General features: G+C 45.2%; 1 protein-coding gene across 2 annotated transcripts in view; it reads left to right on the forward strand.

Annotated features, from left to right (window-relative positions):
* Window positions 1–940: 940 nt before the first annotated feature.
* si:dkey-215k6.1 (transmembrane protein 132B) overlaps window positions 941–14985 on the forward strand; it is a 75000-nt gene continuing 60955 nt past the window's right edge. Inside the window, exon 1 of one of the 2 annotated variants that reach the window (XR_005098692.1) lies at window positions 941–1550. Coding sequence is in view for 1 of the 2 variants with exons in the window: in XM_037258096.1 (XP_037113991.1) it covers window positions 1451–1550 (100 nt within the window). In the remaining variant the exon portion in view is untranslated. The remainder of the gene's footprint in view (window positions 1551–14985) is intronic. The other variant, XM_037258096.1, reaches the window with a different exon arrangement.

The following is a 14985-nucleotide window of genomic DNA, read 5'->3' on the forward strand; positions in this document are numbered from 1 at the left end:
GACGTCACTCACTAGGACACACCCACTAAAGGTCCCTTAATACTAAACCCGACTTTTTTTTTTTGTTAAAAAAAAAAAGCTCTTTTGTGACTAATTACGGACAAGACGAAAGATGTTTGCACACCTGATGGCCACCAGGGAGTGCGCTTGCTCCTCTCAAAAAGACTCCCCAGAGTCAAACACTCAAACAAACAAAAAAACAAACAAAAAACAAACAAACGCACAGCACACAGGAGTGAGTCAATCGAAAGTGGATGCGTTTTATTACAAAGTGCTTCTCCGAGGCGCGCTCACGTGGTGTGCGCGCGCCTGGAGAGTCTATCGATTACACGGAGAACAGGTGTCGCGCGTGTCAGTGAATGAATAATACAGAGGGCACGAACGCCACTCGCGCACGCATTTCTGGACACTCGATTGTCTTATTGATCTTTAATCGACAAGTGACTGGGGATGTGTTTTGACTTTTAAAATTCATTAAAACAAATGATGAAAATAGATAATCATATAACAGGTTACATGTAAACTATAAGCTATAATTATATATTCTTAAGAATATAAGAACTAATATAGAACCCTTTGAAGTAAAACAATACCATTTCAGGCATTTAATAATACTTTGAGAATCCAACAGTATTATATTATTATTCCTGCATTATAGTATAAAACTGAAATTAAAATAATACTGACTGACGAAGTTTATACATGCCTGTCATGAAGTTGAATGAACACGCCTGAGTCCCCCCCACACACACAAACCCTCGTGTCTTAAATGTCAGTCCGATTGCCAAATCCCACCCCCCTTATCGCCATATGCACCCTCCTCCTTCCATGCCGCGTCGGATCCACTCTCGACTTGACGTGCATGCACGCGCGCGCGCGAGCACACACACGCTTTCTCTCTCTCGCTCGCTCTCTATTTCTCACGCTCGCGCACCCGCTCGCTCGCTCGCTCACCGGAGTTGTAGTTGAAGCCCCGCGCTAGAGCAGCACAGTGTCTGTTGGGTGGCGAGAAGGAGCGCACCATCTTCATCATTTTCAACATCCTCATTCTGAGCCCGTTTGGATGTATTCAAGTCACGTGACTCACTTTTGGTTGCAGTTGGACACTGGACTTTTGTTGACTGTTTTGTTTTTTGTCTTGTGAACTTGTTCGCAGGTGTTTGAACTTGGGATTGTAAACGCAAAGTGGAGCTTCGCCATTTTCCCTATCGAATCCGGTTCCGCTCCAATCCCCCCCATTTGGGATAGTAAAGAGTTCCACTCAAGTCCGCCATGAGGTTGCTGACGGCGTCTTGCTGCTCCCCTTAGTCGCTCCAGCGCCTTTGCTCCGCCACCGAGGAGACTCGCTCCCTTCGCCCGCGATCGGGTGCAGACGGGCTCCCCTCGCCCGCGATCGGGTACCCTGGCCGGCGGGAATCGAGTGGCCTCATCCGAACGGGACCGAAGAAGGATGGAGGCTCCCCGGGCGAGAGTTGCGGGAGGAGTCGGAGGAACACTCCGAGGACGCGCGACCTTCTGGATCTGGACGCTGGTGCTCGTCTTATGCGAAGGTAGGAAAAGTTCAGCAGAATTATTCACGTGATGCGTCTTATGCATTTGAACGCTTTATTTTTTGGTAAACCTTTTTGTTCCGAACCTTTTCGCACTTTTTGAACGGAAGTTTTGTACCCAACACACGTTTTGCAAAAAGTGTCTTGTGCGCGCAAAAGGCACGCCATCACGTGACTATTTGGCGACTGCATCATCGCGGTGGTAAAGTGGTCGACGGAATTCCTGCGCATAACAAAAGCATAAAAACTTGTCGTCAATACCTGAAACGGTCTGCGTTCATATTTATTACTAAATGCTCGCGTTCTGTGTAACGACATTGGCACGTGCGCATGCCAATGACGTGTTGCTGTGTAAGAGCCCGATGCCAGATTAGTGTGTGTGTGTGTGCGTGTGTGTGTTATTGTGCATTTTGCGAAGCAAATTGGAACTATTCTGATAAAAGAAGAGAATGTACTCTTTCGTCTGGTCAGGTTGATGCGACGTCACAATATTGTGGGTGGCAACAGATCAGACAAACTGCTCGAGTTTTTTATTTGTTTTTAACGCAGGTTTTTTTTTAAGTGCAAGAGTTGAAGCAGTAGTTATATTTCAAGTCTTTGCATTATTATTATTATTGTTATTGTTATTTATTTATTTTACACAAGTCTCTTCTACAACAAAGAGTACTCTTGGCACCGCTCGCAACTGGCAGTACAATTCATGTTTCACTTTTGTGCTGATGTGCTTTTCAGTCATTTTTAAAAGAGTTGACTATGTAGGTATCTTCACTTCTCATGAAGTATGCAGTAAAAGTCTTTTTACCAGCTTTGGGATTGACAGCAAAATGGTTCCTGTTGTCCTTTAATACATTTCTGTTCTCTTTTCCTCTTTTTTATCTTCTTTTTCTTAAGTCCAAGAGTTGAATCAGTACTAATGCTATGAGCAGTCTTTTGAACACAATATCGACTTTGACTAAAGAGAAAGAGTACTCGTGCCACCTATGTCTCTACTTGTTACGATACTTAAATAAAGGAATTAAATCGGTAGTACTTTTACCATACTCACCAGTGTTGTACTTGGATACAAAGTGTGACATCTTTTGCCAGCCCTTGCTATGCGAGTGCGTGCTAATCAAACCCGGCTTACGCTTCGATGGAGACTTAACGGGACGTGCTGATGTGCGTTGGCTTGAGACCGGAAAAAAAAGTGCAGCGATTACACGCGGTTGCGGGGTTGGGGGGGGGCAGTCATTGGTCATTGAACACAACAGCTGGGGCTGAGTTGGCACACACACAAAAAAGTTGAATCACCAAGTATGAAATCTGGAACATCTGAGGTCCATTTTGGCTTTGGTACGTGTTTGAATTGGGTAATTTGTTTTCATCTAATTGGATTGAATTTGCTTGTATTTGAATAGTTGCTTTGTGCCATTTGCTCGACACCTTTTCTGTTGCAGTATAAAACAAAACAAACAAACAAAAAAAGGACAACTTTCCCAATCCATGTACTGCAGCATAAAAAAAAATGTAATCTGGATTTCATCAAGATTGGTCGCAATGTCGACACCACACGAAATAAGGCAAAATCAAGTTGAATGAAATTTGGAACCAGATTTGGCTTTGACAACAGTGCACACACCACATGTGATTTATTTCAGATTCACTTTTGACACAAGTGTGCGTAAGATAACATCAGGTCAAACCAAAGTTCTGATCTGAGCAACTGCGCCAGTGCATAAAGTCTTGCCTTTTTCACACGCTGATTAGTGGAGGGTTGGGTGTCACTTCCTGTTGGTGTGTGTGTGTGTGTGCGTGTGTGAGTATGGGGGGGTAGTTTGTCATGTCTGCAGGGTTCAAAGTTGCATTAATCAGCACCACATTTCCCTTTACATTAGCTTCACTTGACTGTGTGTGCGCGCACGCAGGCATGCACGCACGCGGTGGATCATTATTACGACAAGATGACTCAGACGGGACTCGTAATGGATTAACATAGAATTTTAATCCGATGTCATTTATCAGCGTGTGCGAGTAATGACCGCGCGCGTGTTGGGATTTAAAGGCTACGTTGATTAAATGCACAATCTTTCAACTCGAATGTGTTTGTGAGGTGCCAACAGCAGCGCCTAGTGGTGTGGATGAAAGAATCGTCATCTTTGATTGACGTGTCATTTGTGTGGCCCATGGCACACAAACGGTGCAGCAGCAACACCTAGACCCCCGCATATTGGCACTTGAGCTTTGCAGATTTTTTTTTTTTGGTTCAATGTTTGTGTTTTTGCAGTTTCTAAAATATTTTTAGCAAGTTTTGGGAGGGGGGGGGGCATGTTTGCTGCCATTTGCAGCCCGTTTTTCATAGGAGACATTTATTAAAAGTTTATCAGCGTTTTGGACAGTTTATGAACTTTTTCCCCTGTATTTGCTGATCACGCTCCCCCGTGTCACATATAATTTGTACTCTGTGCAAAACAACAAATATTAGTGCCGTACTGATGTGGTGAGATGATGTGATGAGCTGAGATGTTGCAGTGGTTGCTGCATCCAGGCAACGCTACATTCAGCGGCGGCGCAGCAGCCAACCATTTTGCCGCAGGCAGACATGTACCAGGCCCTCGATTCAGTTTAGGAATTTCCGAAAGAGAATCCCCGGTTTCCGACCGATGGCCGAAAAGCTTGCCCTCGGCGTATCACTTGTCACACTGATGTGCTTGCTTGTGTAGAGTGTCGGTTCTACCTGGATTTTTGCTTCGGTGGGCCGGGCTGGCCAGGTCCCTCACGCCAGCCGGTGCTGCACTTGCTTTCTCTTTCCATTATCTGCAGTGGGAAGAAATCAGAGCTCTTCAGATTGGACACTTGTTTACGACCGGCACAGAACAGCAGACTATTGATTTTTGCACACGCACATACGAACGAGAGGCGCTTTCGGGGTGGTGAGGCGGGCGAGATGAAGGTTTTCAATTTGATTAGCGTCATCAAACGCAGCACTGTTAACAGGCGCAGGCGCTAATAGAAAATCATTTGGATGTGGGGCACACTCTCTCACAGAAATGTTGCCGCGAGGAGGCGAGCGGGGGCAGGCGCAAGAAGGTGTCGCCAAATGGATGAAGGTGATGAAAAGCGGGACAAAGGCTTTTTTCCCCTCATTTGATGAGAAACAAACACAAAGATAAAAGGCAGGATGGCAAAAAGGGCAAGATGAGGACGAGTAACCTTTTCCTCCACAAATTCATCCACAAAGTTAACATCAAAGTTTGCAAAAGATGCGACACTCACAGGTGGTTCCTTTCTCCTTTGAGGTTGCTGCAGTGGCATCATAAAAAAACAAAAAAAACATACAAGAGTGAAAATAAGTGAAGCAGGCAAAGTATGAGGGTGACGTTGTTTTTTTTGTAAATAAACAACAGAAATATAAGATGAAAATAGGCATGAAAATATTGACAAAAAGTCAATGAAAATAACATATGATGAATATTAAATAATACAACAGAAGCTGGACAAAAAAGTCAAATGATTGCAACAAAAGAAGTGTGTGAGGAAAAAATACATAACCAAAATGTTACAGACGAAAATAATAAACATGATAAAATGATTCCCAAAACAAACCACCAAACAACAATCCTATTGAAAGTCAAACTCATTCCCCTATAATAGTTCAAACTCATCTACATATTAAAAACATCAGAACACAAAGCAAAATATTAGCTACAAAATACACAAATATTGCTAAAAAATGTAAAATATGCAAGTACGACAAAACACTTGACCTTAAACCGGCCCCCCCCGCCCCCACCATTGGTCTCTCATTGGCCAGCATGCCCGTGGTCAGTCAACACGTCTCCAAAGGAGCAAAAATGTGCAAGCGAGGCACAATCTAATCCCATTTGGGTAGTGTGTGTGTCTGGGTGTGTCTGTGATCCAGCTCCTTGTATTCAAGCAAGGTGTGGGGGGGGGCTGTTGCCGGGGGACAGGCGACAACACTCGATGGCATCCGCTACATTCCCGCTGCGGCGAGGAGGAGGAAGAAGGAGGAAAAAGTGCGTGGGGACATTAAAAGGCCAGACGAGGCCAACGAGTGCGAGAAGAAAAAAAAATGGGATGAAGGCAGTTGTTGTGGTGTGAAATGAGAATTGGGGCGGCGGAAGAGATGAGCCAAAAAGAAAAAAAAAAAGATTGAAGAGGAGGCCTGACTGAGAAGCGAGGCGGAGGTGCAAAAACTCAGCAGCCTGCAGGCGGCGGCATGCCACGCACATCGTCGCCTCCCGGTGGCCGCGAAATTGGTGAGTGAGGGTCTGTCTGCTGTAGCGAGCGGAACACTTTGCTTTGGCGAGCATCTCTGCTCTGCTGTTAATGACCAGCATCGTGCGCAGCAGAAATGAGCAGCCAACTGACCGTGACAATCTATACGGAAGCGCCGAGCTGTCAATGAAAAGGCAACCACGGACTCGCACGCATGTTCGAACACATTGAAAGCGTCCGTTGAAACACAAATGCGGAGCCGCGGGAAGCTGGTCCTCCTGCGCTCGTTTGTCAAGGAAGCCGCAAAGTGATTAGCGTCCCGCTAACCGCGGGCGTGCACGTCCTCCTTAACCAATTAACCAAGCCCGAGGGCACGGCGGCCTTCTAATTAGATGTGCAGATAGGGGAGCTCGTTATGCAAATAGGGGAGGGGGCTCCTTAGGCAAAACGCCGGCGGCTTCACCTGAGATGGCCGAGAGCTCCCGTGCCATCTAATAATACATGACAACTTTTGCAGGTCGTCCAAAGTCTGTGTGTGTGTGTGCGTGCGCGTTTCTTTGCTTAAGTGTTTGACTCGTGTGTGTGATTGTGGTGATGGCAGCACAGGCCGATGTTGACGGTTGTGACCTCGACGTGGCGGCGGGGCCTCCTGATGCATCCATCGCCACTGCTCTCTCCACCACACACATATCAGACGAGGTGTTCCAAAACATGCTACAATGTACACTCTTCGAAGGGAGGGAGGGAGGGAGGGAGGGCGGAAGAGGAAATGAGCATCGAGGAAGGCAAACAAGGACGATATGAAAGGAAGGAATTAAAGAAGCTAAAATTGTGCATGGAGTGAGACACTACCTACATGTGTGTGTGCGTGTGTGTGTAATCAAAGAATGAATCTTTTGGAAGAGTGTAAACTACTTGTGTGTGTGTGCTTAACTCATTAGTGTGTTTTATTTAGCCCATGATTTGGCTTTGCAAAACCCGCTGAGGTGTCAGCAGCCTTTTTCTCACCGTTTTATAAAGTAAACACACACATCCGCGCACACACACGAAATTAGATTTTCATGTTAAATGACATGAATGATGAAATGAAAAAATTCCGAATTAAAATTTTTCCATGTCAAATGTAAAAAAAGAAACTGCTGAAATTGAAAATGTATTTTTCCAAGTTTGCCCGAATAAAATATTTTTCGCAAATTTTATTGCTCCACTAAAATGTTCCCTGCTGCACGTCTTCCCTCAACCACAAAGCGTCGTAAGAAACAATAACAAAGAGCCTTGAGTCACTCAAGCGGTGTTTTCAGCGGAAGTTGCGGCTCGGCGCTGCCGTTTTGAGGGACAGCTGACATTTGCCCTCTTCTCTCCATCAGATGCATTACTGGACACAGGCCTCTGACATTTGCGTTTGGGCAGTGCTAGCCCTCCTCGTGCTAGCTGACATTTTGTTGGCTGCTAATGCTTATTCATGGCCTCAAAATGGGACCTGTGGGTGGGGCGTGGGAGCACTCCGCTCTGTTTGCTTCCCATTTTTTGTCGACCCAGGTGGGTGGGGCTCTGTCAAATGATAAATTCCACCCTGACCCAAGAGATAGCAAAACAAATTGGAATTTTAGTCAGGGCAAATCCCTACTTTTTTTGTAATATTGTAATATTTTTTGTTTACAAAAAAAGGATAGAGAAACATATTCGAGACATGTTCGAATATGACATATATTTGGTCAAATTCAAGTCAGCTAGCTTCACGGTAACAAAACCTGAGAAATGTCTTTGACGGGCTAATGGAAATTAGCTCGGATGTTATGCTAACTGTTACTTGACGTGCCTTGAGCAGCAACGCACCCAAAGGCTGCCTACAAAATCCTCGCAAGCATTTCTTGTGTGCTCAGTGCTGCTTGACATTTTGTGGCCCAGCGCAGTACTGCCCCAAAGGCTCGCATGCGTCCCGATACTTTTGTCGTTGGGTTGGTGATGTTTGTGTGCCATTACCTGGCTAATGGCTAACGCTCAGTAGTGTCACGCTGATGACTTTGTGTGTGTGTGCGAATGCGTGCTTGCGCACGTGTGGGACTGGAGGGCAGGCAGATAAAGGTGTCTGCTTTTTTCCGATAAGGACTCCCACCTCTTCATCGCTTTGCTGTTCTCGCCCCACACCCCCGCCCGTGGTCTTCCTCATTGTCATCCAGCCGCCATTTGCTCCTCAAGATTCCCCTTAAATTTTCATTAAATGTCATTTCTGACTTTGATTCTTTCATTTTTTTAGAACGAGTTCACATCAATTTGTAAATCATGTTTATTTTTAAATTTAAATTTTAAAAATATTTTAATTCATCTATTTATTTTTAAAATGAAATTATTAGTTTAACGTGTTGTTGAAGTTATTACGATGCAAAATTACTAACAGTTTAATTAAAATGGATGGATGGTACCTTATTGATTGTTCAAGGCAAAAGTAAAAGTTGCCACGAATACTTCCGGGCCACTTCTTGCAAACTGGGGTACCTTCATTTTAGCTGCCTAGTGACCTTTTTCGCTACTTGTTACGCGAGCTACCTCCCTAGCCGTCTACTCGGCTAATTAGCGACCGACTGTACCTAGCTAGCTTCCTACTTTGCAACCCGCATTTTTGCTCCCAGGCTAGCAACCTCAGAGCAAGAGTTACTACTTTGTCCTATTTGATTTGTGGAAACAAATTGTGGACACAAGAATCAGGAGCCATTCCCTCGACAGGAAGTGAAGAAAGCGCTTCCCATTTACGACCTCACACTCGTGTATGTTGGTGTGTTGTTCTCCCTCCAGGATGCCTTGTTTGAATGATTCATGCCTGGAGAATACCTTTGGTCTTATTGTGTCTGCCGTTCACGTTGGGTGGAATCAGCACCATGGACAGCCGCAGGCCCCACACCAAGTCTTGCAACGTGTACAAAGGCCGAGTTACAATCAGAAACTCGGTCGCCTCGGTGCTTTGCAACTCAAACTAAAAGGATTGTGTTTATTATTTTTTTTAATGCAACTAAAATAGAGGTCATAGTTGCGGCACAATCTGAAGTTGCAGAATTAGGCGAGTGCTGACCAGTAAGTAAGATGTTGACCAAATCGAGCCGTGTTCTGGTGATGGTCTCCAGAGCACATTTTGAAGGTGTTGGTCGTGTTCCGGTCTTGAACTGGCCAGTCTCGGGATTTTGTGGACACCGGTCAAGACCAGTGCTGATTTGCTGATTTAATGGGCAAGCAATTAATGGGTCACTGAGCCCACGTTGGGTCTCGTCCCGGTCTTGTCTCCGCTCCCAAAAGTCTTGGCGTTCTCACAGGAGCCTCATCCTCCCTTGTTGTTGCCGTGAGTGCTGAGTTTGCTGCGGCATGTTTTTTTTATTTTTTTTATTATTGCGTCAGTCCCCCACAAAAGTGAGATGAGGCAGGTAAGGTGCGTGTTGCTGTCATCAGCGTGCAGATTGGAGAAATGAAACGGCTAACAAGACAAACGGCCCCAGCGATATTAGCCGGGGTGAGCGCGAGGACGAGCACTTTTTCTTTTGCCTTCTTTTCTTTCTTTTTTTTTTTTCTTTCCAATCCGCACTTCTGTTGCCGCCTTGGCAGGCTGCGCCGCCGCTCGTCTTTCCTTATTTTGTCTCCCTCTCTGCTCCAATCCACTCGGTGTGTTAGCCTTTAAGAAGCAAGCACCTGCGCTAGCTTATCCTCCTTGCCGCTCTTTAAGTGCGTGATGACATCTGTTGATTAGCATTCCACGAGCGTGAGACAAAGTGGCAGCTTAACCTGCTTGAGAAGTTCATCATGTAATGCTGCTGTAATCAAAGTCACAAACGGCAAAATGGACTTTTGGATTCCTGCGTCTGGGTTTGATTCGTTTGTCACCGTCTACTTGCCAAGAGCTCAGTTGAAGCCTCCATTTGTACTTAAATGGCAAGGGGATTTATTTTAGACAGAATGAGATGAAAATACAGTTGGAGAAAAGCAAACCATGACATTTTTGCAAGTGGAAATGAAATTTAACAAACATAATTCCCGTGGAATGTGAGAAGAAAGGTCCATTTGCGGTCCATGGTGTTAAATCAGCATCGAAGCACGTAGACAGGAAACATCTGGCGCCGGTCGCCGCCGACCCCTTTATTGACGCGCCGTGAATTCTTCATCGGGACAAATTTCGAGAGGACAGTCGGCGTCTTTTCACGGCCGCCGTCATCCTTTTAACATGCGTCGGGTTCACCTTTTCAAAGGGCTCCTTGAAATGACCTCCATGACCTTCACGCACGCAATGAGATAGCTGTTGACAGTCGCAAGTGGTAGAAAGACGACAATCATGCCTTTTCGTGTGTGAGACATCAGAACAACTTTGTGAGCCCCCAAAAAAAGTTGATACCAGGCCGAGAAAACATTGCCTTGCTGATTACACACACACACACACACACACACACACACACACACACGATGACATTACGGTGCTGAAAGACCGCAGACAAAAGTATTTGGACACTTCCCGCTCGCTCCTGTTGGGGAAGTGTGCCACTACTTCACGTTTGTGCTACTTTTGAAGGCTTTTTTTTTCTTGGTGTGTATTCAGTACCTGCCAGGCTGAATTGTTCTGCCTGGTGTCAGCCGCTGACACTTTACTAGGAACATGTTGAGATACGCTCGTGCGTGTGTGTGAGTGTGGAAGTCCGAGAGAGAGAAAGAGAGCGAGAGAAAGTAAATCTGTCTTCCCGCTTCTGCCGACAGCCCAGGGAGAGGATGAAAAAGATTTAATACCTCTGCCAAGGTGATGCCCTACAGTGTTGCCTCTCTCTCGCTCTCTCGCTCTCACGCACGCTCGCACGCACTCCTTTGCCTTGTTTGCAGCGGGATGTCAGACATTCTCGTAAGGAAGCAAAATGCCAAAACACAAAATCTGATTTTGTTTGTGGTAAACGAAACAGAAATATTAAATCTAAATTTCTTTTTTTTTTTTTCAGAAAGCAAAGTAATATTGACTACTTTTTTCTTTTAGATTTGATGTTAAAAATCTGTTGGACGTGTGCGCTCACCATCTACACACGGATTAATAGTTTGTGTGTGTGTGGTGTTTGTGCGTACACACACGTGGTTGGTGTGTATTTTGTTTTTTTTTTCATTAGTGATGAGTTGGCCAACTGTGCGCTGCCATATTTTATCCACAATTAGGGAACTTCTCTGTCAGACGGGACGTAGGCACACACACACAATGATACATTGGTATCGTTAGTCCTCATCCCCTCCTCGACAGCTGTGCATGTATGTACGCGCACACACTCGCCAACATCCCAGTGTGCGTGCAGACGCAACACGTTAGACGTGAAAGACATGAGAAGAAAAACGAGTCGGTGGCAATTAAGGGTGCCTCGCCGGCCATCTTGCTTTCCTGTGACCTCCCTGTGACCTTCCTGTAAAAGTGACTCACCAAATAGAAAAGAATGTTGATTACAAATATATATTTTGTCCTGTCCTTTTCTCTTCGATGAAGAAATTTATAAAGTTCATCTTTGTAAGCAGCATATGGCTCATCAATACTCCCAAATTCCTTTAGCTTAATGCAAAACATCATAGACGTGCTAGCAAAAATGAGCATGTACCATTTTCGTCATTATCATTTTATTTTTTTAATTCATGATCTGTTTTTTTGTTTTTGGTGGAAATCCATGATTTGTGATTTTTTTGTGGGCACGATGTTAGGGACAGAAGCCAGAAGACCCTGCATACTGCACTACGCGGATCTTATCGCAATTTCGCCTCTTTCGTGCAAGCATTACCTCATCCCTTACCTCATCCTGGCGTTTATTGCAGTACGGCGAAACAAATTGCGGGTGGAGTGTCACGTTTGGCATTTTTGCAGCTAGTGGGCGAGGGAGATGAGGATGAAGACGTGGAGGAAGATGAAAGAAAAGCTTCTTGCACCTGCCGGGCTGCGTTGTCCCTTATCAAAGCTCCTGGCTCTCTTCATTTCTTCCTCATTTCCTTTGGTGGCTGTCTGGCCGCCTCTTCTTCATTGACTCTCATTTCCTCACGTTATTGTGGCGACGGGCCGGCTTTTTGGCTTGCCGGCGCTTTCGCCTCCCCGAGCGGCGAAAGCGAACAAAGAAGGGGGAGGATGTTCCTGAAAAACAACATCTGACGCCGCTTCTGCTCCGTCACTTTGCCAAATGCTAGCTTTGCTCGCTCCCACCTGCCAGTGTGGCCAAATGACAATTTGCCACGTGAAACATTCAACGAAGCACGATTTTAATTTGCGCAGAAAAAATTTTATGATTTTTCCCACAACCGCGCACCCACCCACAGCCCGGCGCACTCGGAAAGCATCCGCCATTGTCGTCGTCGTCGTAGTAACAATAATGACACATCAAAGCGTCTCATTTCATGTAAGGCCATTTTTTTTTTTGCTTGTTAATTCTGATCTTATCCGTCCGTTGCCGCTGCCGCCGCCACCCCTTCAACTCCGGCTGAACTTTCCCGCCGCAAAGTGTCGGCAAAAGTTGTTGGCGTCATATGCGATAAAAATAAGACGGCGACTAGTTCACAGGAAATGGTTTGAAAGCATGTTCGCCCGGCAACGACTCCTTGTTAGCAGAGAAGCAGCAGCTATCTTTCTTTTTTTTTTTTTCTCAACAATAATAAATTTGTCGCCTCTCCTCCTCACTGCTCTACTTTTCCACTTTTGTGGTTGTGATTGACAGGAGAACTTTGTGTTTATGCTGATTGGCTTTTGTAACCTGATTTCCTTGCAGAAAATATAATCACAACGCCATTTGCAGTTTTACAAAAGAGGAAGTGAGCTCATCTCAACTCCAAATTGATTTAATTCAGTCACATCAAATACCTGTCCATTTTTTTATTCCAGTTTTGTATTGACAAATGTCCTTTTTTCGGATTTAATAATTGAATATTTGATTTAAAAAAACAAAACAAATAACTTTGACTTTGTTTTTGTAATCAAAACTTTTGTTTATCATCAAATTGTTTAACTCAATTTTTATAACTATAATAATAAGTGTGATATTTTGTAAAGTGACCTTTTTAAAAACAAAAATAAAATAACAACCAAGAACCTAGAGATCAATCAAACGCTCCATGAGGTTATTTAGGGACATTTTTTTCCCCTGCTCCTAAATGTAGAATCTTCGTTCGTCGTCGTTTTTTTTTTTTTTGTTTTTCATTTTTATTTTGTTTCTCCCGTCCTGGTTTTCCCACCTCCGTCTCCCTTTGCAGCTTGTGTGGCGGCATGTCTGTGTTTTGGCTGCGTGGGCACCATCCTGTCAAAGCCCTGCTGTGGGTGTGTGTGTGTGCGTGTGTGTGTTTGTTTTGCTTCAATCACTGTGTGTGTGAGTGTGCGCGTGTGTGTGTGTGTGTGTGTGTGTGTGTGTGTGTGTGTGTGTGTGTGTGTGTGTGTGTGTGTGTGTGTGTGTGTGTGCGTGTATGTGGCTGTCGAGTTTGATAAAAAGCCTCTTCTTTTTTTTTTTTTAAATAAACAGCTTTTCCCGCTCCATGCGACGGAGCCTCTTTGATCGATTGCCTTCCTCCAATTCTGTCTTTGATTGCTCGGCGTTCTGATCAATGGCTGCTTGCACGCTTTGTGCACGCTCTCAGCCGAGCGCTTCAAACGGCGCGGAAGTTAAGTGGCGCCGCGCCGGGTTTCCCTCAACGGGCAGGAGAGAAACTAACTTGCTAAAGGACAAAATCCTTGGATTAGCTTCCGTTTGCGTGCGGCTAACGCATGGTGAGATGCGCGTGATCCGGTTTATGATTTTTTTGAAATTTTTTCAGACACAAGCCGTCATTCAGTAGACTCCCAGTTGAAGTTCAGGAACAAAGTGAGTTTCATTTTGGGTACTAGAACAACCACATAGCTTTTCCTGAGCAAACTCCGTTTTGCTTAAGACAATGCAAAGCGCCCAAGACAACCTCAATAAATTAGCATCGAAACTATGATATGTATAACTGAAATTTGAGCGCAGGCGATGTTTCACAAACGTCATGTATTCTTTATCCTCTGCAAAGAGGGAGTGATATTTATTTTACAATGGAACAATTGTGAGCGTCTCCTTCACCTCAAGCATATATCTGTATTATACTGACCCCAGGTGGCCAAGGCACACACACCGGAAAGAATACATTTCCCGTGAACATAATCAGCCAATGTACACAGCCGCCCTAGCGCTCTTGTCGAACGAAATATTTCTTTGTTTATTCCCTGACAGAGTTGGGCCAGTGCGTGGCACTTTGACCCGCTTGCAGAGCGTCGGTGTGAAACTTGCGACTTTCGTATCTCGGAATCTCAGAACTGACACGTGTTTGTATCTTTTTCGTTTGTTAGCATCTTTGCATCGTTGGGCCTCCTTTAACTTCTTTGAAACGCTGCTTCTTTGTTTTTGCATCTCAGTATACGAGTGCAGCTTCAGGTCATCTCACGATCTCAACATTTCAGCATCTTAGAATCCGTTAGCAACTTTGCAATCTTAGCATCCGAGCATCTCGGCACCTTTCTTTCTCTTTGAGTCTCGGCGTCTCTTTCGAATTTCAGCATCCTCGTAGCTTCCCTTGTGTCTCCGCATCTTCATATTTCAGCATCTTAATGGCATTCTCGGCGTTTGGCCGCATTTGTCAAGGCACCTTTGTATCAGGGGCTCTTTCGTCTCGGTATCACAGCCCGGTGGCATGTCAGTGGCGTTGCACCTCTGCGTCACGCCAGTTTAGCGTCACTGTATCTCGGCATCTTCTCGCCCTGCTGTGGCCGTATCTTTACATCTCAGCACGGTCCTCTCGATGCATACATTGTGTGTGTGTGTGTGTGTGTGTGTGTGTGTGTGTGTGTGTGTGTGTGTGTGTGTGTGTGTGTGTGTGTGTGTGTGTGTGTGTGTGTGTGTGTGTGTGTGTGTGTGTGTGTGTGTGTGTGTGTGTGTGTGTGTGTGTGTGTGTGTGTGTGTGTGTGTGTGTGTGTGTGTGTGTGTGTGTGTGTGTGTGTGTGTGTGTGTGTGTGTGTGTGTGTGTGTGTGTGTGTGTGTGTGTGTGTGTGTGTGTGTGTGTGTGTGTGTGTGTGTGTGTGTGTGTGTGTGTGTGTGTGTGTGTGTGTGTGTGTGTGTGTGTGTGTGTGTGTGTGTGTGTGTGTGTGTGTGTGTCTATACATAGATCCAGCTGAGCAATTAAAAGGAAAGATAACGAGGGGAAGTGTGGCTCACGACAGTCACTGGCCTTATTTGTTGTG

This window comes from Syngnathus acus, chromosome 9 (genome assembly GCF_901709675.1).
Source record: "Syngnathus acus chromosome 9, fSynAcu1.2, whole genome shotgun sequence".
Classification (NCBI taxonomy): Eukaryota; Metazoa; Chordata; class Actinopteri; order Syngnathiformes; family Syngnathidae; genus Syngnathus; species Syngnathus acus.